This window comes from Oryctolagus cuniculus, chromosome 17 (genome assembly GCF_964237555.1).
Source record: "Oryctolagus cuniculus chromosome 17, mOryCun1.1, whole genome shotgun sequence".
Lineage (NCBI taxonomy): Eukaryota > Metazoa > Chordata > Mammalia > Lagomorpha > Leporidae > Oryctolagus > Oryctolagus cuniculus.
Genome location: NC_091448.1, coordinates 62,221,222 through 62,249,140, shown reverse-complemented (window position 1 = coordinate 62,249,140; position 27,919 = coordinate 62,221,222). Strand labels below are relative to the sequence as shown.

The window sequence follows — 27,919 nt, the reverse complement described above, 5'->3', positions numbered from 1 at the left end:
GAAGGGAGTGCATGGGGCCGGTGCTGTGGTGTGGTGGGCAGTGCTGCCGCCTGCAACACTCGCATCCCATATGGGTGCTGGTGCGTGTTGCGGCTGCTCCTCTTTAAGACAGATCCCTGCTAATGGCCTGGGAAAAGCCGCAGAAAATGGCCCGAGTGCTTGGCCCAATGTGGGAGACGTGGACAAATCTCCTGGCTTCAGCCTGGCCCAGCCCTGGCCATTGTGACCTTTTGGGGAGTGACGCAGTGCATGGGTGATTTCGCTCTAAGTGTTTCAACTGAAAAACCAGCCTTAAAAAATAAATAAATAAAAGGAGTGCATACTGGCCCAGGCCTGGAGGATTGAGAGTATTCCTCAGTGAGCAAGGGACCAAGCCAGCGGCAAGGCTCCCTGTGGGCATGGGAGCCACACAGGGCCCAGGGAAGCCATCCCACCTGTGTGGGAGGAGCAGGACAGGGGCTGGAGAGCGGACCCAGCACGGGCGCCTCTTATGACACAAGGCTGAGATGGGACACAGTTGACACTGGCTTCCCGTGCCTGAAATGGAAAAGGCATTCCAAAACCACGTCCTTCCTGAAACCGGAGCCCATGGAGTGAATCCCAGCGGCAGCGCCTGCGGGGACCAACCTGCAAGCTGCTGGCGTACTTGGTGGGGTGAATGGGAGGGTGGGCTTGGTCAGACTTGTTCCCGTTGCGTGGGCTGGGGCCGCCCCGCTCTAGAATGCTCTGGGCAAAGGCCCCCCAGCGTGGATCTTGGGTCTGCTGTTCCACCAGTGCTGTCAGGTTTAAGTCTTTAGGGAAAATGTTGGTTTCCGTGCGGGGGTAGCTGATGTACCTACAAAGGCAAACAGAGAGAGAAATGGCTATGTTCTCCCACTCGTCTAAGAACTGCTGGAAACAGCGATGCCTACGAGCCCTCACCAGCGGAACCGATGTACTGACCGCCACCCAGGTCACTCACGCTGAGAAAAGAGCCGAGGTGGGGTGACAGCAGGTCTCCCCAGGCATCCCGAGGAAGTGGAGGGAGACAGGATGCGTGTAGCTCAGTGCAGGTTCAGGCCCCTGGCTCTGCAGTGGTCTCCTGGCCTGGGGCCCGCCACTGGCCCCTCACGCTCAGCCTGACAGATCCGCCCAGCACAGCATATGACCCTCATGTGCCCTGACAGTCCCAACAGCGCATGTCCCTATGACTGTTTTTCTTATAGATTTGTTTACTCGGAAGGCAGAGTGAAGGAGGGCGGGAGGTGGGAGGAAATGTAGAGAGGAGGGCGGGGGGAGAGAGATCTCTTCCGTTTGCTGTTTCACTCCCTGAATGGTGGCAGTACCTGGGGTTGGGCCAGGCTGAAGCCAGGAGCCAGGAACTCTTCTGGGTCTCCCCCGTTGGGGGTGGGGGCCATCATTCACTGCCTCCCAGGTGCAGTAGCAGGGAGCTGGAGCGGAAGCAAGGCAGCCAGGACTCGACCCAACACTCTGATATTGGATGCCAGCATCATGAAGGGCGCTTAATCCACTGAGCCACAACACTGGCCTCTCTCAGCACTTTTTTTTTTAAATAATTATTTTAGGCCGGCACCGTGGCTCACTAGGCTAATCCTCCGCCTGCAGCGCCAGCACCCCAGGTTCTAGTCCCAGTCGGGGAGCCGGATTCTGTCCCAGTTGCCCCTCTTCCAGGCCAGCTCTCTGCTGTGGCCCAAGTGCTTGGGCCCTGCACCCCATGGGAGACCAGGAGAGGCACCTGGCTCCTGGCTTCGGATCAGCACAGTGTGCTGGCTGCAGCGGCCACTGGGGGGTGAACCAATGGAAAAAGGAAGCCCTTTCTCTCTCTCTGACTGTCCACTCTGTCTGTCAAAAAAAAAAAAAAAAAAAAAAAAAAGGAATTACTTTATTTCTTTGAAAGGCATAGTTACACAGAGAGAAAGAAACATCTTCTATCAGCTTGTTTACTCCTCAAATGGCCACAGAGGCCAGGGCTGGGCCAGGCGGAAGCCAGGAGCCTGGAAAGCCACCTGGGTCTCCCAGGCAGGGGCAGGGGCCATCAACAGCTGCTTTCCCAGGTGCATTATCCAAGAGCTGGGTCAGCAGTGGGACAGCCAGGCCCTGAACTGGTGCCTATACAGGGCGATGGAGCTGCAGGTGGCAGCTTAACCCACCGTACCACAACACTGGCCCCTCACTTAAGAGAATGTAGGCCAGTAACAGAATATACCTTATTCACATGCTGGCCACGTACAAACTGAGAGCTCCTTCCTTCATACAAGTCTCCCAAATCCAGTGTGTGTCACACATTTATAGCACACCCCAATACGGACAACCCAAATCTCTAACACGCAACAGTCGTGCACCACAGGGCCGGCCTTCACAGGCAAGCGGCCCCTGAGGGTTCCAGCTGTTGCCTGTCACGTGTCAGGACCCGGGAAGAGCTGCGGGGGCTCCAGGCTGGGCCTGAACTCGCTCTGTGGCTCTCACACTGAAACATCCTCTCCACATCAGACAAGGGGAGCAACGTCCAGCCCTCCAGCTTCAGGGCTTCCGCGGGATCTAAACAGTCTGTGTTCTCACGAGTTGCGTTTCTAAGGTACTTCATACCCTGATAATGATGGCCCAAGCTCCCACCCGAATAGCTACCCTTGTGTGTAGAGCTTTTCAGCAATCCGCATGGTTTCTTTAGCATTGATCCTCAACTTGCGCGAAGCCAGCTTCTCGAGTTCCTGTTAGACGGGTCAGCAGACACGTTAGGTGCAGAGCGCGAGCCACGGGGCAAGACGCCCACAGCCCACCCCCGGAGAGCTCCGGTCCCGGCACTCCAGCGGCTGCAGTCACGCTGGGGCGGCCGGGGGGGGGGGGGGGGGACTGACTGTGCCCCAGGAAGCCTTCGGGGTCTGCCCAGAGGAGCCAGGTCCCAGGCCATGGCTCTCAGAAGTTGACGTGCACCAGGGAAACTCACTGGGGGAGCCACATTCCTCACGAGCCGTCTGCACCGATTTTAACGCAAGCAATGGGACAGCCGCACCTTGCAAACGCCTCGGACGGCCCAGTAACTCCCCTGAATGATGAAAACCGTCCTCTGGGGGCCCCAGGGGAGAACCAGCTGCTCTTTCCCCAGGTGGCCTCAACAATGCCCTTGACTGTATGTCAACACACATTAGCCAGCGAGGTGTCACCTATGCCTATGATGTCGTATCCGCCCAGGGACTACACAGTGGCTGACCTGAGACGAGGACACACTGCCCACCCTCCGCCCACCCTCCCCCCACCCTCCCTGCGCGTCTCCTGCCTGCACCTTCTCCACGTTCATCCTCCAGCGTTCACCCTGACACCCATCTGGCCCGAATTCTGCTGAGGGGCGACTCTGGGCAGGGGCACCCCGACCCCGTTTACTTGGACTTGTTCCTGTGGGTGTGGCTCTGACTGTGGTCCAGAAGTTTGAGGAATCCATGCTAAGGTAAGTTCATGTACCAGATACCCAAAATGATGTTTACACCGATTACGCCACAACTCGGGGCGGGGGGGGGGGGGGGGGAGGTACAGGCTACTCTGATTGCAACGCTGTAGAAATAAGCACATGAAAAATACAGGAAGACACCAGCTGCATCAGCAATTATGTAAGGACAGAGAAACAGTGGCGGTACGGTCCTCTGTCTTCCTCTTTTTGCTTCTCAAACGCCACACAGCAGTTACACTGCATTTGTTTAAAAGAAAAAGCATCCAGAGGGCAAGCAAACCGTTGGCCGTGTGCCCTGACGGCCGCTGGGTCGCTTCTCTGGGTCAGCTCTCACGGTAGAACCCCAGGCCCAACAACAGGAAATGATCATTCCTCACGCCCACACCAGCCCTTCTGGAACATACCACGGTGTCCAAAGCTTGCGGCCGCCACTTGCTCTTTGGCTTGGACCTGACCTCCACCACCGTTGCTGTGGGGTCCTAGAGAGCCAGAAGCACAGACACATTACACCAGGCTGTGCACGGTCTCTGGTCCCCCTGTGCCATATGCCTGCCCACCGCAGCCCATCTCACTTGCAGCCAACAGTGCAGGGAGCACCGATACCCCCATTCCCACCCACACCAAGATTAAAAAAAAAAGAAAGAAAGAAAGAAAAAGATTTATTTATGTGTAAGGCAGAGTGACAGAGAGGGAGGGAAAGAGAGAGAGATCTTCCATTCACTGGCTCACTCCTTAAATGGCTGCAACAGCAGGGGCTGGGCCAGGCTTAAGCCAGGCCAGGAACTCCACCCTGCTAAGTGACCAAGTACGTGGGCCACCATCTGTCGCCCTCCCTGGCGCCATCAGCAGGAAACTGGATCCACAGAGGAGTGGCTGAGGCCTGAACTGGCACTCCACTATGGCAAACCAACACTGCCAGTGGCGGCTTAACCCACTACTCCAACGCTGGCCCTTCAAACCAAGATTTGTTTATGACGTAATTTATTTGAAAGGTGGAAAGATGGAGTCAGACTTAGATTTCCCATTCACTGGTTCACTTTCTTTTTTTAAAGATTTATTTATTTTTTATTTATTTGAAGGACAGAGTTACAGAGACAGGCAGAGACAGAAAGAGAGGTCTTCCATCCGCTGGTTTACTCCTCAGATGGCCCCAACGGCCGGAGCTGCACTGATCTGAAGCCAGGAGCCAGGAGCTTCTTCTGGGTCTCCTACATGGGTGCAGGGGCCCAAGGACTTGGCCATCTTCTACTGCTTTCCCAGGCCATAGCAGAGAACTGGATTGGAAGAGGAGCAGCCAGGTCTTGAACCAGTGCCCATGTGGGATGCCGGCACTTGCAATCCCCACTAGTTCACTTCTTAAATGCCCGAAATAGCTTGGGCTGGGCCGGGCCGGGCCGGGCTAAAGCCAGGAGCCAGTAACTCAATCCGGGTCTCCCATGCGGGAGGCAAGAACCAACTACTTGAACCATGACCGCTGCTTCCCAGGGTCCGTGTTAGCAGGAGGCTGGCGTCAGGGGCCAGAGGGGGAGCTGAACCCACACACTCCGACACGGGACACAGGCATCTTTACTGCCAGGATAACGCCTGCTCCATCAAAGCCAAGACTGTTAAAGGCAATTCTCTGAGCCCTCCAGTGCCTCCTCCGGAGTCTCTGAAATACAACAGCCGTGCAGCACTCGCCTCCCGAGCAGTCTCCCACCCACTCACGCACGGTGTGACTCACAGAGGACTCCACTCAGGCGATTTGCTACCCAGGACCTTAGGACATCAAAACCCGAACTTCTCCCTCCCCGGGGCCCGGTGACCAGCTGCCCTTTCCTAACAGCTCAGTGCATACCCTGGCCCTGTTGTCCTCCGCCACTCCCCAGTGCAGGAGTCGGCAGTTCAGGTCTTCTCACTTCACACGTAAGTGTGCCGTGGCACTGAGACTCCAGGGCCCCCGTGGTCAAAGGGGAGAGCAGTGCACAGACAGGGTGGGTCCTGGGAGGTGGCCGGGGCTCCAGGAGGAGCGTGGATACACTGAGCCCAACCTGTGCTCTGCCACCCACTGGCTCTACTGTCGTCTGTGAAGCCAAGCTTCACGGCTCTGACCGCCTCACCTGTCAACTGGGGAGCATCCCAATCCTCACTAGACCAAGTATCCTGCAACCAAGTGTGTCTGGCACACAGCAGGGGTTTCCTGATTACGGCTGTGACCACCAGGGAGCGGGAAGCACACCACTGACTATCAAACCTAGAAAGCGCCAAGATTTCCTGAGGAACCACTGTGCACAGCCAGGCAACCAAGTGCCGACGGACAGGAAGTGGCATCACAAAGCAGACCCTCAGTATGCGGTTCAGGGAATGTGAAGGCAGGCTCCCAACTCCGCCACGGACCGTCCTGCAGCCTCCCCAGCTGGCCCCCGCTCAGACGCCAGCAGAGCCGGCTTCCGTGTCCAGCGCGGCAGGACTGCGCCCTCCCTGTCCACCTGGGCCATTCTCCACTCCTTTCCCGTTTATTTCCTCCTGGCGTTTCTCACTGTGAGACGGGTGTGTGACTTCGTCGCCCAGGTCTGTTCCCATGAGCCACAAGGAGGGGGCTGCACAGAGGCCGCCCACATGCAGCGTCCAGGATTCAGGCCGTCCAGCCGATCCCTGCTGGTCTCTGCTGACGGCACAGCCTCAGGGAGGGACTTCAGTCACACGGCTCTCAAAACCTCTGATCTTAGGGGTGTCGGCACTGTGGCGTAGTAGGCTAAGCCTCTGCCTCTGGCGCCGGTATCCCATATGCTCACCGGTTTGAGTCTTGGCTATTCCTCTTCCAATCCAGCTCTCTGCTATGGCTTGGGAAAGCAGTAGAAGATGGCCAGTCCTTGGGCCCCTGCACCTGCATGGGAGACCTGGAAGAAGCTCCTGGCTCCTGGCTTCGGGTCAGCACAGCTCTGGCCATTGTGGCCATATAGGGAGTAAACCAGTGGATCTAAGACTTCTCTCTCTGTCTGCAACTCTACCTCTCAAGTAAGTCAACAAAAAAAAAAATTTTTTTTTTTTAATTTTGAAAGGCAGAGTGGACAGTGAGAGAGAGAGACAGAGAGAAAGGTCTTCCTTTTCCATTGGTTCACCCCTCAATGGCTGCTATGGCCGGCGCACCGCGCTGATCCGAAGCCAGGAGCCAGGTGCTTCTCCTGGTCTCCCATTGGGTGCAGGGCCCAAGCACTTGGGCCATCCTCCACTGCCTTCCCTGGCCACAGCAGAGAGCTGGACTGGAAGAGGGGCAACCGGGACAGAATCCAGTGCCCCAACCGGGACTAGAACCCGGGGTGCTGGTGCCGCAGGCGGAGGATTAGCCTAGTGAGCCGCGGCGCCGGCCAATAAACAAAATCTTAAAAAAAAAAAATTCTGATTTTATCTGCAAGTTCTGCAGCTCCTTCCCTCCACAGTTTTAGTGCTGTTCTCAAGTCCTGCTGGTCCTCCAATATCGATGGTCTGGGATGCAAGCTGAGCGCCAGGACCGTCCCCGGTGGAGGGTGGATGGGTTCACATCCGCCGACAGAGAGGGAGCAACGTGGGAGGCTGCGGGGTGCTTCCCAGGTCACTCAGGGTCCACGGACGTCTTACCTCCATACACAGCTGGTAGAGCACAAGACAAGCCGTGTGGTTAAAGAGCCGGTGCCTCTTCCAGTGGAATTCTACAACCCCATCTCGGTGGGCATGAGTTACTACATTGGAGAGAAAACAGAAAGGCGGGACTCAGGGAAGCCATACCCTATGACAGGGGGAAAGGTCTCTGCAGCGAAGGCCAAAGGAACACGAAGTGAAGAAAAGTCTCTGGGTAACTAAGGAAAATCGAAATAGTGGGGTAGGGTGAGGAGGCAACAAGACTAAAAGAAAATCACATTGAAATAATTCCTTTTTATTTGAACGGCACATCTCCCATCCACTGGTTCAGTCCCCAGATGCCTGCAACAGCTGAGCCTGGGTCAGGCTGAAGCTAGGAGGCCAGAACTCAACCCGGGCCTGCCAGGTGGGCTACAGGGGCCCAAGTACTGAGCCGCCTCCTGCTGCCTCCCAGGTGCGCATCAGCAGGGAGCAGGCATCAGAAGCAGAGCCTGGACTCGAACCCAGGCACGCCAGGGTAGAATGCAGGCATCTGACCAGGGCCGAATGCCCGCCCCTCAAATCACACATCTTCCTGGGGGGATTAATGCTTCATGGGCCCCCGTTTCTCCTGGGCCCAGAGGCCATACTTGAAGCAAGCCCCCGAGGCATACCTTTGATTCTATGGAAGACTTCCGGCACAAAAGCCTGAATGGCTTTGAACCTCTCCACCACGAAGCCCAGCGTTGGGAACTGGCAGCTGCCGTAACTGATGAGCTGCTCGGCCAGCACCTGGGGAAAGATCTTCTGCAGCCGTAAGGTCTGGAACCTGGTGAAGGCGGCTCCTGCAGAGGGAGGAGGCAGGCGGGAGAAAGGAACGGAGATGAGGGCAAAGCCGGCCGCACGCGCACACGCACACGCAGACGCGGGAACCCAGCACAGCGGACCACAGGAGGGCTGCCGGGCTCCTCACCGATCCTCAGGTCCAGCTCCTGCCTCACGTCCACAGCGTCGCTCACTCTCTGATCGGGCTCGGTCAGGTTCTCACAGGCCGCCCTCACAGCCCGGGGCGTGATCTCCGAGAAGCGGGCTCTCAGCACCTGCAGGCCGGGCTTCACTGCGAAACACAGAGACAAACCACGCTGTCCCCCCAGCCCCCAGGGCTCACGTCCCTCAGTCAGCAGAGAGGCACAGCAGCTCAAGAACCTGTGCAGCAACCCACTCAGCTGTTAGGTTACATGGAGCACGAGGCCTGAGAGGGAGACACCACTGTGACCTTTACACTGAGCCTTGTGAGACATCGGAGTGGAGGGGCCGGTACTGGGGCATGCCGGGCAAAGCTACTGCCGGCGCCGGTTCAAGTCCATATGGGCGCCGGTTCAAGTCCCAGCTGCTCCTCTTCTGATCCAGCTCTCTGCTGTGGCCTGGGAAAGCAGTAGAAGATGCCCAAGTGCTTGGGCCCCTGCACTCGCGTGGGAGACCTGGAAGAAGCTTTTGGATTCGGATCGGCGCAGCTCCAGCCGTTGTGGCCAGCTGGGAAGTGAACCAGCGGATGGAAGACCTCTCTCTCTCTGCCTCTCCTTTGTGTTAACTCTGACTTTAAAGTAAAATAAATAAATCTTTAAAAAACATTTCAAAGAGTTACAGTGAAGGAGGGGCAGAGGCAGAGAGAGACAGTGATCTTCAATCTGCCAGTTCACTGTCCAAATGGCAATGATGACCGGGGCTGGGTCAGTCCGAAGCCAGGGGCCCAAGCACTTAGGCCACCTTCTGCTGCTTTCTCAGGCATATTAGCAGGGAGCTGGATCAGAAGTGGAGCAGCCAGGACTTGAATTGGTGCCCGTATAGGATGCCAGCACTGCAGGTGGAGACTTAACCTTATACGCCACAGTGCTAGCCCCACAAATAAATCTCAAATAAATAGTCCATACATAAAAAGGTAGTTTTTTTTTTTTTAAAGATAAGCTTATTTTGGTGCTTAAATTATTTTTTGACAGGCAGAGTTAGACAGTGAGAGACAGACAGAAAGGTCCTCCCTCTGTTGGTTCATCCCTCAAATGGCTGCTACGGCCGGCACGCTGTGCTGATCCGAAGCCAGGAGCCAGGTGCCTCCTCCTGGTCTCCCATGGGGTGCAGGGCCCAAGCACTTGGGCCATCCTCCAAGTGGTACTCCCGGGCCACAGCAGAGAGCTAGACAGGAAGAGGTGCAGCTGGGACAGAGTCCGGCGCCCCAACCAGGACTAGAACCCGGGGTGCCGGCGCCGCAGGCGGAGGATTAGCCTAGTGGGCCGTGGGGCTGGCCTGGTGCTTAAATTTTCTGAGACCCATGGATAGTTTTCCCCACAATATGTGTTTTCCAGGAACTCTCTGAAGTACCTGTGTCTGCATTGGTTTCCACATATTCAGTACACAGGTAGAGAAAACGGCATAGAAAGCCTCCACTTCCCTGGGAGGCGGACACTGCACCCTTACCCTGCAGGGACGGAGCAGGCCCTGGGCCACACGGCCACGCTGCGTGTGAACTCGGAATGCTCTAGGCAGCCCCGGCACGACAAGATGCGGGGGCTGCACAGGGAGCAGCAAGCGGCTCAGGAGGAAGGACGTGTGCAGGCGCTCAGCCCCGGCCTAGGTACACACGCAGTGGAGAGCCCACTATTCACAGGGGCCCTGGCACTCACCGGCCTTGCACACGTGGATGATCTCAAAGCCGATGTTCTCGCCCTCTCTGTCACAGTCGGTCCAGATCAGCAGCGCCTGGCACTGCCGCGTCTCGCGTTCCAGGGTTTTCTGAAGCGGGTGGTGGAGAGAGAGCAGTGAGAGCGGAAGCCGTCTGCACACTAGAGAGCTGACTGAGGACGCGTGCCTTCTTAGCGCGCCGGCTTTGTACAGGAGGAACAGCAGAGGAAGCTGCTCTCACCGGCACTAAGGAGAGGGAGGGCAGACGGTCAACCTTCACACCCCTAAGGGAACGTCTGCGAGACGGAAGGTTTAATACCACCACGCCGATATGGCGAAACCTACAGCCCAGGTCCTGCACACGTCCAACACTAGCAGCTCTGAGCCCGTGCTGGCTAAAAAACGAGCCCCAACTGCGATTCATCCCGAGATCTCCCAGTTGGAGGTGGCCTGGTTACAGATGCCCCGAGCCGACAGCTTCCTGTCAAGTAAGTAAGCGAGCCACACCTTGGAGCTGCCTCCGTCCCAGCGGGGGTGGGCAGGAGGCCAGAGAGTAATTTGACAAAACTCACTTTTAGGGTTTATTTAAACAACTGCTACTCATCAAAAAGGCTCCCTTCAGTCCTGGGGCCACCAAGTGTACACAGCCTCGTGGCACAGTGGAGGCGGTAACTTGTCTCAGTCACGGTACGGAGTTAGGTAGAAAACCGCATCTCCAAATACCGACACATTAAAAATACAGAAACCACTCAGCTTCACTGCTCACGGCTAGCCCAACCTCAGCGCCGATGTCTTCCAAAAGACCCTACCTTGATGTCTACGAAATTGTCCGGGCAGTATTTTTCAATTTCTGCGTCAAAGAGGGCAAGAGGGTTGCAGCTCTGCCTGAAAAAGAAAAGCACAGGGGGGACACAGCCTCCCTCAGCACCAGAGAGCCCTGCATTCTAGGGGACACAGCCCTCCCTCAGCACCACAGACAGCCCTGCATTCTAGGGGACACAGCCCTCCCTCAGCACCACAGAGCCCTGCATTCTAGGGGACACAGCCCTCCCTCAGCACCACAGAGCCCTGCATTCTAGGGGACACAGCCCTCCCTCAGCACCACAGAGCCCTGCATTCTAGGGGACACAGCCCTCCCTCAGCACCACAGGGAGCCCTGCATTCTAGGGGACACAGCCCTCCCTCAGCACCACAGAGCCCTGCATTCTAGGGGACACAGCCCTCCCTCAGCACCACAGACAGCCCTGCATTCTAGGGGACACAGCCCTCCCTCAGCACCACAGAGCCCTGCATTCTAGGGGACACAGCCCTCCCTCAGCACCACAGGGAGCCCTGCATTCTAGGGGACACAGCCCTCCCTCAGCACCACAGAGCCCTGCATTCTAGGGGACACAGCCCTCCCTCAGCACCACAGACAGCCCTGCATTCTAGGGGACACAGCCCTCCCTCAGCACCACAGAGCCCTGCATTCTAGGGGACACAGCCCTCCCTCAGCACCACAGGGAGCCCTGCATTCTAGGGGACACAGCCCTCCCTCAGCACCACAGAGCCCTGCATTCTAGGGGACACAGCCCTCCCTAGCACCACAGACAGCCCTGCATTCTAGGGGACACAGCCCTCCCTCAGCACCACAGAGCCCTGCATTCTAGGGGACACAGCCCTCCCTCAGCACCACAGAGCCCTGCATTCTAGGGGACACAGCCCTCCCTCAGCACCACAGAGCCCTGCATTCTAGGGGACACAGCCCTCCCTCAGCACCACAGAGCCCTGCATTCTAGGGGACACAGCCCTCCCTCAGCACCACAGAGCCCTGCATTCTAGGGGACACAGCCCTCCCTCAGCACCACAGAGCCCTGCATTCTAGGGGACACAGCCCTCCCTCAGCACCACAGAGCCCTGCATTCTAGGGGACACAGCCCTCCCTCAGCACCACAGAGCCCTGCATTCTAGGGGACACAGCCCTCCCTCAGCACCACAGAGCCCTGCATTCTAGGGGACACAGCCCTCCCTCAGCACCACAGAGCCCTGCATTCTAGGGGACACAGCCCTCCCTCAGCACCACAGAGCCCTGCATTCTAGGGGACACAGCCCTCCCTCAGCACCACAGACAGCCCTGCATTCTAGGGGACACAGCCCTCCCTCAGCACCACAGACAGCCCTGCATTCTAGGGGACACAGCCCTCCCTCAGCACCAGAGAGCCCTGCATTCTAGGGGACACAGCCCTCCCTCAGCACCAGAGAGCCCTGCATTCTAGGGGACACAGCCCTCCCTCAGCACCACAGACAGCCCTGCATTCTAGGGGACACAGCCTCCCTCAGCACCACAGAGCCCTGCATTCTAGGGGACACAGCCCTCCCTCAGCACCACAGAGCCCTGCATTCTAGGGGACACAGCCCTCCCTCAGCACCACAGAGCCCTGCATTCTAGGGGACACAGCCCTCCCTCAGCACCACAGAGCCCTGCATTCTAGGGGACACAGCCCTCCCTCAGCACCACAGACAGCCCTGCATTCTAGGGGACACAGCCCTCCCTCAGCACCAGAGAGCCCTGCATTCTAGGGGACACAGCCCTCCCTCAGCACCAGAGAGCCCTGCATTCTAGGGGACACAGCCTCCCTCAGCACCACAGACAGCCCTGCATTCTAGGGGACACAGCCCTCCCTCAGCACCACAGAGCCCTGCATTCTAGGGGACACAGCCCTCCCTCAGCACCACAGAGCCCTGCATTCTAGGGGACACAGCCCTCCCTCAGCACCACAGAGCCCTGCATTCTAGGGGACACAGCCCTCCCTCAGCACCACAGAGCCCTGCATTCTAGGGGACACAGCCCTCCCTCAGCACCACAGAGCCCTGCATTCTAGGGGACACAGCCCTCCCTCAGCACCAGAGAGCCCTGCATTCTAGGGGACACAGCCCTCCCTCAGCACCACAGACAGCCCTGCATTCTAGGGGACACAGCCCTCCCTCAGCACCACAGAGCCCTGCATTCTAGGGGACACAGCCCTCCCTCAGCACCACAGAGCCCTGCATTCTAGGGGACACAGCCCTCCCTCAGCACCACAGAGCCCTGCATTCTAGGGGACACAGCCCTCCCTCAGCACCACAGAGCCCTGCATTCTAGGGGACACAGCCCTCCCTCAGCACCACAGAGCCCTGCATTCTAGGGGACACAGCCCTCCCTCAGCACCACAGAGCCCTGCATTCTAGGGGACACAGCCCTCCCTCAGCACCACAGACAGCCCTGCATTCTAGGGGACACAGCCCTCCCTCAGCACCACAGACAGCCCTGCATTCTAGGGGACACAGCCCTCCCTCAGCACCACAGAGCCCTGCATTCTAGGGGACACAGCCCTCCCTCAGCACCACAGAGCCCTGCATTCTAGGGGACACAGCCCTCCCTCAGCACCACAGAGCCCTGCATTCTAGGGGACACAGCCCTCCCTCAGCACCACAGAGCCCTGCATTCTAGGGGACACAGCCCTCCCTCAGCACCACAGAGCCCTGCATTCTAGGGGACACAGCCCTCCCTCAGCACCACAGAGCCCTGCATTCTAGGGGACACAGCCCTCCCTCAGCACCACAGACAGCCCTGCATTCTAGGGGACACAGCCCTCCCTCAGCACCACAGACAGCCCTGCATTCTAGGGGACACAGCCCTCCCTCAGCACCAGAGAGCCCTGCATTCTAGGGGACACAGCCCTCCCTCAGCACCACAGAGCCCTGCATCTGGGGGATGCAGGGCTTTTCCCCATCACAGCTCCCTGTGATAACCAGAAAGCCCCCCCACCCCCGGAAGTGCACTGACCATTTTCGAAACTGCATCTGGAAGTCGTGAGCCAGCAAATGTCCAGAAACAGACGTCATGATCATGGTGACATTCTGAGCAATAAAAATTCAGGTCAGTCTGTGTTTGCACGCGTATTTTACCAAATCACTCAGATGAAGGGAGGACTTTCTACTACAGGAAAACAAAACAAACACAGCTCTTCAAAGCCAAGAGCCCTGAGGTGGTGACCCTGTTCACTGTCAAGGCAGTGACAAGCTCACACACGGCCAGGCTAATTCTGGATCCGGCAGTCACAGGATGCAGGGCTGCAGCTAAACCCCAGACCCCAGAGCCCACGTCAGCATCACGATGAACAGAGTGAACACCTACCTGGCCACACAAGTGATAATCAAACTCATAGATCTTATTGAATTTAGACAGTCCTTCTCTCTGTAAACAAAACAGAAGTAAAGTGATTAATAAAAAACAAATCTATCCTCAGCACAAAGATCAAGCAAAACCGTGTCAAGTGCAGATATTAAAAATGCAGTAGTGGCCAGCGCCGCAGCTCACTAGGCTAATCCTCCGCCTTGTGGCGCCAGCACACTGGGTTCTAGTCCTGGTCGGGGCACCGGATTCTGTCCCGGTTGCCCCTCTTCCAGGCCAGCTCTCTGCTGTGGCCCGGGAGTGCAGTGGAGGATGGCCCAGGTGGTTGGGCCCTGCACCCCATGGGAGACCAGGAGGAAGCACCTGGCTCCTGCCATGGGATCAGCGCGGTGTGCCAGCCGCAGTGCACCGGCCGCGGCGGCCATTGGAGGGTGAACCAACAGTAAAAGGAAGACCTTTCTCTCTGTCTCTCTCTCACTGTCCACTCTGCCTGTCAAAAAAAAAAAAAAAAAAAAAAAAAAAAAGCAAAGCAGTAGTAACCGATCCAGCTCTCGGCTGTGGCCTGGGAAAGCAGTGGAACATGGCTCCTAGTCCTTGGGCCCCTGCACCTGGAAGAAGCTCCTGGCTCCTGGTTTCGGATCAGCCCAGCTCTGTCACTGCGGCCACCTGTGGAGCGAACCAGCAGATGGAAGACCTCTCTCTCTCCGCTTCTGCCTCTCTGTAACTCTGCCTTTCAAATAATTAAATAAATCTTTTTTTTTTAAATGCAGTAGCAATTCCTCAAGATAAGAGAAGGAGGGTAAATAATCAGGACAGAATCCATGGCATTCTTTATTCTGGAAGACCACCTTCTGATAAGAGACTGGACTTGTCCAAGGTCACGAGACAAATCAATGGCACGGAAAGGATCAGGGCAAAACAATCTCTTCACCTCCTTCCCCCCACCGGGCTGTTACTTCCCGGCCGCACACGTGCACCAATGCACTGGTGGTCACAGCCAAGGCCCTCAACTCTCTGAGCCGCCCTTTATTCCGGAGTGAAGCTGTCTCTCAAGTTGCTTCCGACTCAGCGAGCCTTGACCAGAACTGGAATGCAGTCCACACAGCACTTCGAGCCCCTCTCTCAGTGCCCCACCCCCCGGCATTCAAAGCAGGCCAGCCTGTGAGTGTCACACCAACACTGAACACTAGACGAGGAGAAGGCCGGCCGGGAACCCAGGCACCGTTCGCGCCAAGAAGGGTGACTATCAGAAGCTGCTCCCTCAGCCTGGCAAGACAACTTCTCTCTGTGAAACACCATCTGAGGGGCTCTGAGGCGTACTGGCACGCTTCTACAGGGAAATTATTCATCTGATAACTCGAGAGCTCCAGCCGGGGCATCTCTACAAATCCCAACAGCTCCTGAGGTTCTTTTAGGAAGAGAGGACAGGAAATGACCTCATGAGTTCCAACTTCTTTTTAAGAAAGTATTGGCGGGGCCGGCGCTGTGATGGAGTGGGTAAAGCTGCCGCCTGTAGCGCCAACATCTCATATGGGCACTGGTTCGAGTCCCGGCTGCTCCTCTTCTGATCCAGCTCTCTGCTAAGGCACCTGGGAAAGCAGTAGAAGATGGCCCAAGTGCTTGGGCCCCTGCAGCCACGTGGGAGACCTGGAAGAAGCTCCTGGCTCCTGGCTTTGCATCAGCGCAGCTCCAGCTGTTGTGGCCATCTGGGGAGTGAACCAAAAGATGGAAGACCTCTCTCTCTGTCTCTCTGTCTATAACTCTACCTCTCAAATAAATAAATAAATCTTTTAAAAACCACAAATGGGACCCAATCCCCACCCACATGTCTACTTGGCTCACCTCTGTTGATGAAGAAAAAGCATTTGACCAAAATTCAATCCTTTCATGATAAAAACTCAACGAGCCAGGAAAAGACAGGCACTTCCTGAATATGACACTTATGACAGCCCCACAGCTGACACTAACAGGATGAAAGGAAGAAAGCAATCTCCTTTTAAGACCAGGAACAACACGAGAATGCCCACTCTGCCCCTGCCAGTCCATTCTGTCCTAGAAACTGCAGCAGAAGCATTAGGCAAGCAAAAGAAATAAAAGACATTCCACTGATACAGGAAGAAGTAGAGCTATATCCAGAAACGACATTACCTTTACACAGAGAGCCCTAAGGAATCCACAAAAAAGTGCCAATAAGCAAATCCAGTAAAATGGCAGGACACAAGACCAACACGCAAAAATCGGTGTTTCTACACATTAGCGGTGGACGCTCTGAGAAGGAAATTAAGGAAGTAACTCTGTTTACAGTAACAGTGAGAAGGATTCCTAGAACAGTGAAAAGGACAAATACCCAGGAATGAGTTTCACCAAAAAAGCGCAATACTCGCACACCGGAAACCACAGCACACTGCTCAAAGAATTCAAAGACAACGGAAATGAGAGACAGGACAACCCGGACGTGACTGGAAGACTTACCAGGGTTAGGATGGCAACGTCCCCCAAAGTGACCTCCAAACCCAATGCAGCCCTAGCCACACCTCAGTGCCACCCCCACCCCCCTTCTTACCAGAAATGGCAAAGCTGCTCCTAAACTTCCTGTGGAACTGCTGGGGGCGCCAACTACCCAAAATGATCTTGAAAAGAACCCAACTGGAGAACTCACATCTGCAAATTTCTACATTTACTACAAAGCTACAGTCCATCAAAACAGCGCGGTGGTGGCATGAAAATACAGAAACCCAAAAGAACCCAAAGATAAACATCTGTGGTGACCTGGTTGTTGACAAGGGCTCAGAGCCCACCAAGGAGCCTCCACAGGTAGGCTTTTCAACAAGTGATGCTGGGACAGCCACCCACACACAGAAGAACGAAGCTGGCCTCTCCCTCACACCGTGCAGGAAGATAAGAGCTGGAATGATAAAACTCTAACAGGCAAATCTTTCTGACCTCTCACTTCCTGGATGTAACACCAAAAGCATGACCAGCATTTCTCCAAAGAGAATACAGAGACTGCCAACAAGCATGAGAGAGAAGATGCGCAGTTTTCATGGGGAAAATGCAAATCAAAGCCACAGTGAGGTACCGCATCGCACCCAGCAGGTAGTAACAGAAACAGCTGGGTGCTTCCTCCAGAGAGTTCACACAGAGCGATCCTCCCGCTCCTAGGGGGTTTGCCCCAGACCTGAGACCAGAATTAAAGCGGAAACTTGCAGATAAAGGCGGCTCTGTGCGGGGCAGCCACAGGCAGAGAAAGCACACACTTCCATCAACTGCTGGAGGACAAAACGTCATCTTGTCTTGTAACGGGCACCGTTACCTAGTGGCAGGAAGGACCAACACCTGCTACAGCACAGGTGAACTTACAAACACTGTGCTATGTGAGAGACGCCTGACAGAGGGCCACGTGTCCTGGCTGCCGCTGGAGGAGCCGTCCAGAACAAGCAAGTCCGCAGGGAGAGAAAGCAGATTCGTGTCTTGGGAGGTGCTGGGAGTAAAAGGGGCGGGGAGGGGCGTGGCACGTGACCGCTTAATGAATGCGGATTTCTTCTCAGGGTGATAAGAATTTTCCCGCACAAGCCTAGCGGCGCCGGCACACCGGGTTCTAGTCCCGGTCGGGGCGCCGGATTCTGTCCCGGTTGCCCCTCTTCCAGGCCAGCCCTCTGCTGTGGCCAGGGAGTGCAGTGGAGGATGGCCCAGGTGCTTGGGCCCTGCACCCCATGGGAGACCAGGAAAAGCACCTGGCTCCTGGCTCCTGCCATCGGATCAGCGCGGTGCGCCGGCAGCAGCGCGCCGGCCGCGGCGGCCATTGGAGGGTGAACCAACGGCAAAGGAAGACCTTTCTCTCTGTCTCTCTCTCTCACTGTCCACTCTGCCTGTCAAAAATAAAAAAAAATAAAAAATAAAAATAAAAATAAAAAAAAAAAGAATTTTCCCGCACTAGGTGAAGTGATGGCTGTCCGACACTGTCGATGTGTGAGATGCCACCTGAGTGACAGCGCAGGATGGTCCCGAGGGAAGTTTTATGTGTATTTCACCCCATTCTCTCACAGCCCCCCAACATGCCAAGCTGTTTCAAGCCGTCGGGTTGTTCCTTGTACTGTCTCCACTGCCTGGTAAACGTTCCAAAAGTCAGCTCAGACAGCCGTCCAGGAACTACCTGCGGCCTCCTGTACTTCACACGCCATGTTAAGGCATTAGGGAGTTCAGGCCGGCGCTGTGGCTCACTAGGCTAATCCTCCGCCTGCGGCGCCAGCACACCAGGTTCTAGTCCCGGTCGGGGCGCCGGATTCTGTCCCGGTTGCACCTCTTCCAGGCCAGCTCTCTGCTGTGGTCAGGGAGTGCAGTGGAGGATGCCCAAGTCCTTGGGCCCTGCACCCCATGGGAGACCAGGAGAAGCACCTGGCTCCTGCCATCGGATCGGCGCGGTGCGCCGGCCACGGCGGCCATTGGAGAGTGAACCAACAGCAAAGGAAGACCTTTCTCTCTGTCTCTCTCTCTCACTGTCCACTCTGCCTGTCAAAAAAAAAAAAAAAGGCATTAGGGTGTGGTAGTTAACAACATGCCAGGGTACCTCAGAGTTTACGGCAGGGGCTGGCAGGTTAAGCTGCCGCTTGGAACGCCCACATCATGTATTGGAGCCCGGAACTCCATCTAGGTCTCCCCGATGAGTGGCAGAGGCCCAGGGGTCTGAACCACCATCTGCTGCCTCCTGGGGCGCGGTAGCTGGAAGCTGGATTGCCAAGTGGAGTGGCAGGGGCTCGGCCAGCACTCCCGGCACCTCGACGCGGGGCGAGAACATCACAGGTGCAGTGGCTTAACCTGCGGCCCAAACCCCCTGGAACCTTTTTGTGTTGCAATGTATCTAAGGGGCAGAGAGCACGCGTCTGCTGGGTCAGTCCCCAAATGCCCTCCAAGGCAGGGGCTGGGCCAAAGCTACAACCAGAAGACAAGCCAGGTCTCCTCCATGGGAGGCAGGACCCATGGCACAGCTCCTCCGGGCCTGCATTAGCAAGAAACTGGAGTCAGATGTCAAATCCAGCCACGTGGGGTCCTTAACCGGGAGGCTTAACACGCAGCCCCTCTGACCTTTTTGAAGTATCTCTTATTGGGAGGTAGCACTGCGGAGCAGCAAGTTAAGCCCTGCCCGCAGCCCACCATCGGAGGGCCAGTTCGAGCCCCGGCTGCTCCACTTCCGATCCAGTTCTCTGCTATGCACTGAGAAAGCAGTAAAAGATGACCCAAGTCCTTGGGCCCCTGCACCTGCGTGCTTCGAAGACCTAGAAGAGGCTCCTGGCTCCCAATCGGATCAGCCCAGAGCTGAAGCAGGCAAACCCTGCAGATGGCCTACGGTCCTTGTAGCGCTGAAAAGAGGTGAAGCTGGGAGCCAGCACCCCGCTAACTCCCCACTCCCACTATGGCAGAGCTGGAAACTGGGGTCGAAGCCCCCCTACCCCCCCGGACAGGAGCACAGAGCTTCCAGAAAACCACCTTAGTTGGTGGTGCCCGCGGCACCTCCTCCGGGAAGCCTCCAAGGCGTGCAATGTACACATTCCAGGGGCCCTCTACGCTTCGCGCCTCTCTCCCAGTCTGCAACACGGGAGAGGGTGCAGTTCCGACCTCACCCTTAACTCCCCAAACCCGAGGCTGCAGGGAACGGAGGAGGGCTAACTGGGGAACCGGGTGGGTTGCGGTCGAAGGCAGAACGCAAAAAATCGCGGCACCTGCCCCGGCGGTCTTGGGCAGCAAGGTGCAGGGACGCGGCCGTGGGGCAAAGCCGGAGGAAGTCGGTGAGGCCCGAAGAGAGGCTTGGGGGCTGGGGGGTCCTACAGGCCGAGCCGCCGACGCGCCTTCTCACCCGCCGCATCCGGCCGCCGGACAGCAGGTCAGCGATGCCCTTGGCCGCGTCGTTCTTCTCCGCCACACACAGGACCTTCCGCGCGCCCCGCAAAGCCACCTCCATGGCGGCGCGGGACGAGGCACGCTCTCCCGGCCGTCGCAGCCACCACCGCAGCGCGCAGCGGCCGACCGGGAAGATCATTCCTAGGCCCCGCACCCGCCGCCGCCGCCGCTCGCCGAGTGCCCGCGCATGCTGGACAAGCCAGAGGTGCGGCCCGTGAGGAAACTGGGGCCTCCGCGAGCCGTCTGCGCCCGTCACTTGTCCCACCGGCCCGTTAGCCTTTGCCGCTTCCCGGCCACCGCAGCGCCTGCACGGAACCCCGCACGTCGGCGCCCGCTTCCGCCCGCCTTCCCGGGCCACTTCCGCCAGGCGCGCGCACTCTGCCTTCCCTGGCTGCCCCCGCAGCGACGGTGAACTACAACTCCCAGACTGCCCCGCAGCAACCTCGAACTACAACCCCCAGACTGCCCCGCGCTCTCGGCTCTCTCATTCACGCACGTTTCTCTCCGCCACTCCCCGCTTGGCTCCGCCCCGCCTCCCCTTCCTGACAGCGGTTGATTTATAATGAGACTCGTCCTTGCGATGGGCCGGGGTGGCGTGGGGACACAGTCATGTCGCAGGCGCTCTCTTTCTCAATAAGGTCCCCCGCTTCTTCTGGGAGATCAGCGCGGACGCTTCCGGGTCACGAGGCGCTGACGCTACGGGTCATGTGACACAAAGATGGCGGCGCCGCGGTAGCTGGCTTGGAGTTGTGGCGTCCAAAGAGCCGCGACGGTTTCTGCGCTCGGAGCGTGGGGTGGGGGGGAGGGCGACAACGCCGGGTCGACCCCCGCGGCGGCCCGTAGCTCACGTTAGGCACCCGTTCCGGCCCGGGGGCTGCTGTCGCGGTGGCTGCGGGGGAGTGCCGGTGACCTCACTGCAGGTGCTTCGCGCTGGCCGCGCTCGCCAGAGGAAGAGGAGGAGGCGGCGGGCAGCTGGCCTCCCCAGTGTTGGGGGTTCATGAGGGCTCCGGAGGAGCTGCACCAGTGACGGGCGGCGGGGACTGTGGTCTTCCGACGTGTGAGATAGCCTGGGACCCCTCTTGGGGGAGGGGGCACAAAGAAGGCCGCAGGGACTTCCTTCTCAGTGTCCATTGACCCTCTCAATGTTCTCCCCGTACACCTGGAAATATGATTGGCGCCCCTGACGTGGTGGCCTACACCAAGGAGGACGAGTACGAGGAAGAGCCTTACAATGAGCCGGCCCTGCCCGAGGAGTACTCGGTGCCGCTGTACCCGTTCGCCAGCCAGGAAGCCCACCCGTGGTCCAAGCTGTCCGGAGCCAAGTTCTCCAGGGACTTCATCCTCATCTCCGAGTTCTCCGAGCAGGTGGGCCCCCAGCCCTTGCTCACCATCCCCAATGACGCCAAAGTGTTCGGCACTTTCGATCTCAACTACTTCTCCCTGCGGATCATGTCTGTGGATTACCAGGCCTCCTTCGTGGGCCACCCTCCCGGCTCCGCCTACCCCAAGCTGAACTTCGTGGAGGACTCGAAGGTGGTGCTTGGCGACTCCAAGGAGGGAGCCTTCGCTTACGTGCACCACCTGACCCTGTACGACCTGGAGGCCCGCGGCTTCGTGAGGCCCTTCTGTATGGCGTACATCTCGGCCGACCAGCATAAAATCATGCAGCAGTTCCAGGAGCTGTCGGCCGAGTTCTCCAGGGCCTCGGAGTGCCTGAAGACGGGCAACAGGAAGGCGTTCGCGGGGGAGCTGGAGAAGAAGCTCAAGGACCTGGATTATACCAGGACGGTGCTGCACACAGAAACGGAGATCCAGAAGAAAGCCAATGACAAGGGCTTTTACTCGTCCCAGGCCATCGAGAAGGCCAACGAGCTGGCCAGCGTGGAGAAGTCCATCATCGAACACCAGGACTTGCTGAAGCAGATCCGCTCCTACCCTCACCGGAAGCTGAAGGGGTCCGAGTCGTGTTCTGGCGAGAGGGAACACGGCCAGGAAGAGGCTGAGCGGGCACCGGCTGCCTCTCACCCTGACGATGAACCGGCCCATGCTGACCCTTGCACGTGTAGACCCACCTACACCCCCAAACTCATCAAAGCGAAGTCCACCAAGTGTTTCGACAAGAAGTTGAAGACGCTGGAGGAGCTGTGCGACACGGAGTATTTCACCCAGACCCTGGCCCAGCTCAGCCACATCGAGCACATGTTCAGAGGAGACCTGTGCTACCTCCTGACCAGTCAGATCGACAGAGCGCTTCGCAGACAGCAGCGCATGACCAACTTCCTGTTTGAGGACTTGGTGGAGGAGGCAGACAGGGTGGTGGAGCACCCAGGGCGCATGCGCTCTCAGACCAGTCAAGACAGGCCGCCCTCCAGGTCCCTGGAAGAATGCCTGATTCCTAAAGTGCTCGTCAGTGGTAGCTCCTACAAGTCCAGCGTGGAGTCCGTGCCCATCAAGATGGAGCAGGAGCTCAGAGAGGAGGGGGACAAGGAAGCGGGCAGTTTTGACCGCCAGGAGAACTTGGACTACCTGGATATGGACATGAAGGGCAGTGTCAGCAGTGGGGAGAGCATCGAGGTTCTGGGCACGGAGAAATCCGCCTGCGTCCTGGCAAAGTCGGACAGCCAGGCCAGCCTCACCGCGCCCCTGAGCCCCCAGGTGGTCCGGAGCAAAGCCGTCAGCCACAGGACCATCAGCGAGGACAGCATCGAAGTCCTCAGCACCTGCCCCTCGGAGGCCCTCATCCCTGACGACTTTAAGGCCAGCTACCCAAGTGCCATTAACGAAGAAGAAGCCTACGCGGACGGCGAGGGAGCCATCCACTTCCACGCAAGCCTCAGCCCGCCGGGGCTGGCAGAGGCCGAGGAGGGCGACTCGGCCGCCGGCACCGCAGCCCAGGTGGACCCATCCTGCTGTATTGGGAAGGAGAGCAGTGCTCAGCTGCTGCCCCTGCCCGCCGCAGCCCACGCGCTGTCTGCCGAGGACGGGGTGGTGAGCATCCCCCCACAGCGCTGTAGGCAGAAGGAGCAGGGCTTCCACGTGGACTTTGCCACGGACAACGCCGACCCGTCTCCCCGAGACAGCAGCTGTGAGGGGTTTCCCATCTACGAGCTGGACCCAAGCCACCTGTTGGCCAGCCGGGATGCCAGTAAGACCAGCTTGGACAGCTGCTCGGACACCCACAGCTACGTGGGCAGCATAGCCTCCACGGGCTCGGATCGGACGCCCACCTCTGCTCACCCCGCTGGCCCGTCTTCCGAGAGGCATAAAAAGAAGGCTGGCCAGAACGCCTTAAAGTTCATCCGCCAGTACCCCTTTGCCCACCCGGCCATCTACTCCCTGCTCAGCGGGAGAACACTCGTGGTCCTCGGCGAAGATGAGACCATCGTCAGGAAGCTCGTGACGGCCCTGTCCATCTTTGTCCCCAACTACAGCCGCTGCGCCAAGCCCGTGAAGCACTGGGTTTCCTCCCCTCTGCACATCGTGGATTTTCAGAAGTGGAAGCTTATTGGCCTGCAGAGGTAACCGGTGGTGGTGATCGGGGGGGCCCTGGCCGGTTAGAAACGAGGCAGGCTGGCGTGGACCTAGAATCGGGAGGCGAGAATTTTAGACGCGTGCGTGCAAGCTCACGGGCTGAATTCCAGCAAAATTGTTTCCCTTCTCTGATTTCCAGTTTCCTGTCCATTCTGGGAGGAGGTCACGGTTCCGGAGTAGCGGCCAATCAGGGTCTTGGAATTATTTGGGGGGACTTTTACCGTCTTGGACCTGCTGCAGAGGTTCTGACTGGGGTGGGGGGGGTGAGACGTGGGATTGAATGATGTAGCTGAGGTTTGGGCGTGGCCAGACTCGGGGCTCTCTCGTCCTCTGCTGAGCCTTGAATTCACACTGTGGTGTCAACACTGACTGAGGAGAGATCTGGGAGAAACGCCAGGGCGGGCGGCCAGCCCCGGTGCAGGGTCAGCAGGGCCTCCGTGGGGCCCTCGTTTTGTTTCTGTTCTGTCAGATTTCTCTGGTTTCTTTGAAAGAATTAGAGAGAGACAGGGATAGATCCTGCATCTTCTGGTTCACTCCCCAAATAGTCGCAAAGGCCGGGCTGAAGCCAGGAGCCTGGGACCCCAGCCGGGTCTCCCACGTAGCTGGGCCATTTCCTGCTGCTCGCCCAGGCGCGTTAACAGGGAGGTGGATCAGAAGTGGAGCAGGGGGCTGGAACCGGTGCTCCTAGGGGATGCTGGCACTGCAGCCGATGGCCTAACCCGCTGCCCCCTCCCTCCCTCTGCGTGCGCTCTCTTCCTGGCTGTGGTTAGCAGGCGCTTAGTCTTTCCCGGTTCTGCTTGGCAGGTCTGGCCGAGCCCCCTGCCTCCGTGCGTCAGTCCGTGTTCCGTTTCCTCATTGCATGACCCTTTGTAGATCATTTCCCTTCTCGGCACCTGGTGAGTCCGTTCCCTGGGGTGGACGCACCCGGCCGCGCTCCCCGCACGGTAGGAGGGGCAGACAATGCTTTCCACATCGTCGAAGCCCCCACTGTCGCTGCTCGCTCTCTCTCTGGACTCCTGGCCTCAGGGAGGTCGCCATCTCCCAAGTCTCCTTGCGTTTGTCCCTCTGGTGGGGGTCCTAGGGAGCTCGCTGGAACCCTTGCGGTGTCAGGCTATACCCCCGTGACTGTGGGGGGGGGGGGGTTCGGCAAGTGCCGTCTCCGCAGCCCGTGCTGGCAGGTGCTGGGTGCCAGTTGGAAACACCTGGGCAGAGTCACTCCTAGGGGACAGGTGACCAGAGCCTGTGACCACGCAGGGCGGTGAGAGATCCGACAGCGGGTTGTCCTCTGCAATGGCCAGTTTCGTGACACACTGGGAGTGACCGGGCAGGTGGGGTCACCCATCATGGCATGGCGTCAGGTGGTGGGGAGGCCGGCCAGCCCTTGCTTCCGGGTGTGGAGTCTGAATCTGGAGGTTTGTTTGCTGCGTGACTGCACTGGGTCTGCAGGCTTCGCCCTGCCGGTGCCCTGTGCCTCTGGGCCAGGGCCACCTGCCGTTTGTACCCCAGAAGGAAGCCTTCCCCTGAGCGGTGTTTGAGTTTGCTCTTTGCGCTGCGATGAATCAGTGTCCCTCACTGCCCACCCCCCAACCCCCATTCTCCAACTTTCTCTCTGTGCCCCAACCCTCGGCCTGTGTCTTCTCGGGGCAGCTGGGCAGTCTGTCCGCATGAGACCCTCGGAGGTGTCAGAATGGCAGAGGGCTCGTCGTAGGTCAGCTGTGGGCAGCCGAGTGAGGGGGCAGGGCGGGGTGGGGCGGCTGCCTGTGGGCTGTGTGTCCAGGCCCCCCGGAGGGGCATGGGGAGATCCGGGCCACGGGGCTGCTGTGCCACTGCTGTTTCACCAGGCAAGTGACTCCTCCATCTAGGAAAACAGGCTGGATCGCAGCATGGGACTTTGCCAAAAACACACGAGGACTGCCAAGTGCCAGACGCTGCCCAGTGCTGAGGTTGTCGGGTCTGTCCCCGCTCTGTCACTGTGCTGCCGGCAGCTTGACCTCTCGGAGGCCGTGCCCTTGCGGGCAGACTTGGCTCACAAGACATTGCTGTGACGATGGGTGTTGGCGGCCTGTGGCGCTGCTCCTCGGGCACTTGGGCCGACTGTGAGGGCCAGAGGCCACCAGAAGTGACGGCTCCAGTGTGTTGAGAAAGCATGCCACTGACTCCCCTTTCTGGACCCCGCCCCACATGCAGACATGGGGCACTGGGAGCATCCGCCCCAGCGTCCTGCATGGGTGCAGGTGCAGGCCGGGGAGTGAGCCCCGTGCCCCAGGGGAGGTCTCTGGAGAAGCAGCTGACCAGCGGGGGCAGCGTGGGGACAGATGGCGAGCCTGGGTGGGCTGGATAGTGGACATAGCATTAAGGTGTGGTCTCGTGGTGGGCATGGCAGTTAAGGGAGGAAGCGGTGGGTGGTCTGCGTTGGGCCCTGGTGCTGCCACCGCTCACTGCAGATCTGAACCCAACACCTCCTGTCATTCATTCACTCACCAGCTCGCGCTGAGCACCTCTGGAGCTGTGGGCAGGGCTCACGGTTAGAATGTGCCAAGCCTCTGGCTCTCCGCGGTGCTCAGAGACGGGCCGATGGCAGGCGGGGAGGTGCCTCTGCAGCAGTGACCGCCCGTCTTCGAAGCTGTGGCGCGGGGGGCTCCTCTCGTATGCTGGCGCCTCAGTCCTTGGGCTCCCCTAAAACCAGCTCCGGTGTCGAAGGTCTTAAGGATTGCACCTCAGACTACCAGTCTCACCAGCTTTTGATTTTCCTGTGCTGAGAGGTTGGGTCAGCCGCCCAGGGCTGAGAGACGGACAGTTGAGCTGGTCTCCAGTCAGTTTCAGGGCACAGCAGAGACAGCTAATGTTGCTTACTAAGCAGCAGTGACAAACCCTGCCCTGGTTGGAAAACAAGCTCATGGCTGGCAGAGGAAGTGCTGGTGTGGGTCAGAGGCCCTGGCTTGAGTCGTGGCCTGAGCGCTTGACCAGCTGGGTGACCTGGGACAAGCCACGGCTGTGCATCGGCCTCTGTGTCCTCACTGGTGGTCCCCAGCCTCAGGCTGGGCCGTGGGGATCTTCAGTGCTCAGTAGTGGGTACCGCGCAGCTGAGAAGAGGGGCCCGGGGTGTGCCTCTCCCGTGTCATCTGGCCTCCCGTGGAGCTGTGTGGGAAACAGGAATAGAGGAGCAGTCAGAAGTAGCCAGCTACGGGGTGCGTGTTGAGGCACTTGGGATGCCCGCATCCCATATCGGAGTGCTAGGGCTCAAGTCCCACTTTTGTGGTCAGTCCTGGGTCCTTGCCACCCACGTGGGAGACTCAGATGGAGTTCCAGGCTCCTGGCTTCAGCCCGGCCCAGCCCTGGCTGTGTTGGGCATTTGGGGAGTGAACCAGCAGATGGAAGATTGAGATCTGCAATGGCTGGAGCTGGGCCAATCTGAAGCCAGGAGCTTCCTCCGGGTCCCCCACATGAGCGCAGGAGCCCAGGGACTTGGGCCATCCTCCGCTGCTTTCCCAGGCACATTAGCAGGGAGCTGGACCAGAAGTGGAGCTGCAGACAGAGGCTTAGCCTTCTGCACCACAGCACTGGCCCCCGGAGTGCTCAGCGCATTCTGAGAGAAACAGTTCTACCGTGGAAGGTGTCAGAGCTGTGCCCAGGGACTGAGCACAGGCATCCCAGAGAGATGGGGGAGTGGGGAGGGGAGGTGCGGCCTGGCCGTGCAGCCACCACAGCGCCTGGACGTGGGGGCTGGGCGTGCCACGCTCGGGAGGTGTGTGGCCTGGGGCTGGCCCCCTTGGGGAAGGCAGGGTGCCTCAAGAGCAGACTCTGTGAGGGACAGGGCTCCTTCCCCCAGAAGCAAGTGCAGAGAGCCGAGAAGGCCCCCAGGAGGGTGGGACCGTTGAGGCACAGAGGCCACAGGAACATGGGCTCCGACTCTCACTGCCCTCATGAACTTTTTGGGTGTCAGCTGCCGGCAGGCACCGATTCCTCGTGGCCTGTGGGATGCATGTGGTCCACGCCCACTTTCCTCCTTGTGGTTCAGAGTACAGGGCACTCACTAAATACCCCCAACCACCAGGGCTGGACCATGCTGAAGCCGGGAGCCAGGAGCTGCATCCAGGTCTCCCACATGGGTGGCGGGGGCCTGAGCGCTCGTGGCGTCCCCTGCTGCCCCCGAGGGTGTGCATTAGCTGGAAGCCAGATTCAGGCAGAGGCGGGACTTGGCGCCAGGCACCCTCCCGTGTGGCTCGTGGGTGTCCCTTAAGAAACCCCTAGAGCGGGGTTTCTTAAGGAGCAGCTTCCAGAGGCCGACCACGTGACCGCCTTCCCTCCCTGAGCACACACTGCCTCCCTGTCTCTGATGGACAGTCCTCGGCTGGGTCAGAGCTTGGCCGACGCTGCAGGTGACAGGACGGTAGTCACTGCTCCCCTGGGGCCGGGCGCCGCACGGGCTCAGCGTGTTTCGTCTCCGCAGCAGCCCCACAGGACTCCTGTCGCCATCTTACAGGCCAGTCCAGCGAGGTTAAGGAGCCGGGCCCAGGTTGCAGCGGGAAGGCTGGGTGAGGTGTAAGTTAGCCAAGTGCAGAGGGAGCCAAGGGCGTTCCCGGGAGAGAACAGGTGTGTGCTCTGAGTCCCCGCCGGAAGCTTGGCGGGCTCCAGACGGAGGAAAG

At 58.6% G+C, this 27,919-nt stretch overlaps 2 protein-coding genes across 6 annotated transcripts in view; one reads left to right on the top strand and one right to left on the bottom strand.

The window, feature by feature from the left end:
- Nucleotides 1–20,378, bottom strand: part of TOP3A (DNA topoisomerase III alpha) — a 31,082-nt gene extending 10,704 nt beyond the window's left edge. The window contains exons 1-11 of one of the 4 annotated variants that reach the window (XM_070061552.1): nucleotides 20,239–20,378; nucleotides 13,851–13,910; nucleotides 13,500–13,573; nucleotides 10,504–10,579; nucleotides 9,697–9,805; nucleotides 7,992–8,135; nucleotides 7,693–7,863; nucleotides 7,040–7,140; nucleotides 3,847–3,921; nucleotides 2,626–2,708; nucleotides 628–835 (exon numbers count right to left, since the gene is read on the bottom strand). In XM_070061552.1, the coding sequence (XP_069917653.1) occupies nucleotides 628–835; nucleotides 2,626–2,708; nucleotides 3,847–3,921; nucleotides 7,040–7,140; nucleotides 7,693–7,863; nucleotides 7,992–8,135; nucleotides 9,697–9,805; nucleotides 10,504–10,579; nucleotides 13,500–13,564 (1,032 nt within the window). In that variant the 5' untranslated portion in view covers nucleotides 13,565–13,573; nucleotides 13,851–13,910; nucleotides 20,239–20,378. Of the gene's footprint in view, nucleotides 1–627; nucleotides 836–2,625; nucleotides 2,709–3,846; nucleotides 3,922–7,039; nucleotides 7,141–7,692; nucleotides 7,864–7,991; nucleotides 8,136–9,696; nucleotides 9,806–10,503; nucleotides 10,580–13,499; nucleotides 13,574–13,850; nucleotides 13,911–15,283; nucleotides 15,306–19,564; nucleotides 19,679–19,698; nucleotides 20,132–20,238 lie in introns of those variants that run through there. The other 3 variants (XM_070061553.1, XM_070061550.1, XM_070061551.1) reach the window with 3 other exon arrangements.
- A 53-nt stretch (nucleotides 20,379–20,431) lies between these two features.
- The window catches only part of SMCR8 (SMCR8-C9orf72 complex subunit), an 11,638-nt gene continuing 4,150 nt past the window's right edge, over nucleotides 20,432–27,919 (top strand). For both annotated transcript variants that reach the window (XR_011383714.1, XM_070061549.1), the window contains exon 1: nucleotides 20,432–23,260. Coding sequence is in view for 1 of the 2 variants with exons in the window: in XM_070061549.1 (XP_069917650.1) it covers nucleotides 20,910–23,260 (2,351 nt within the window). In the remaining variant the exon portion in view is untranslated. The remainder of the gene's footprint in view (nucleotides 23,261–27,919) is intronic.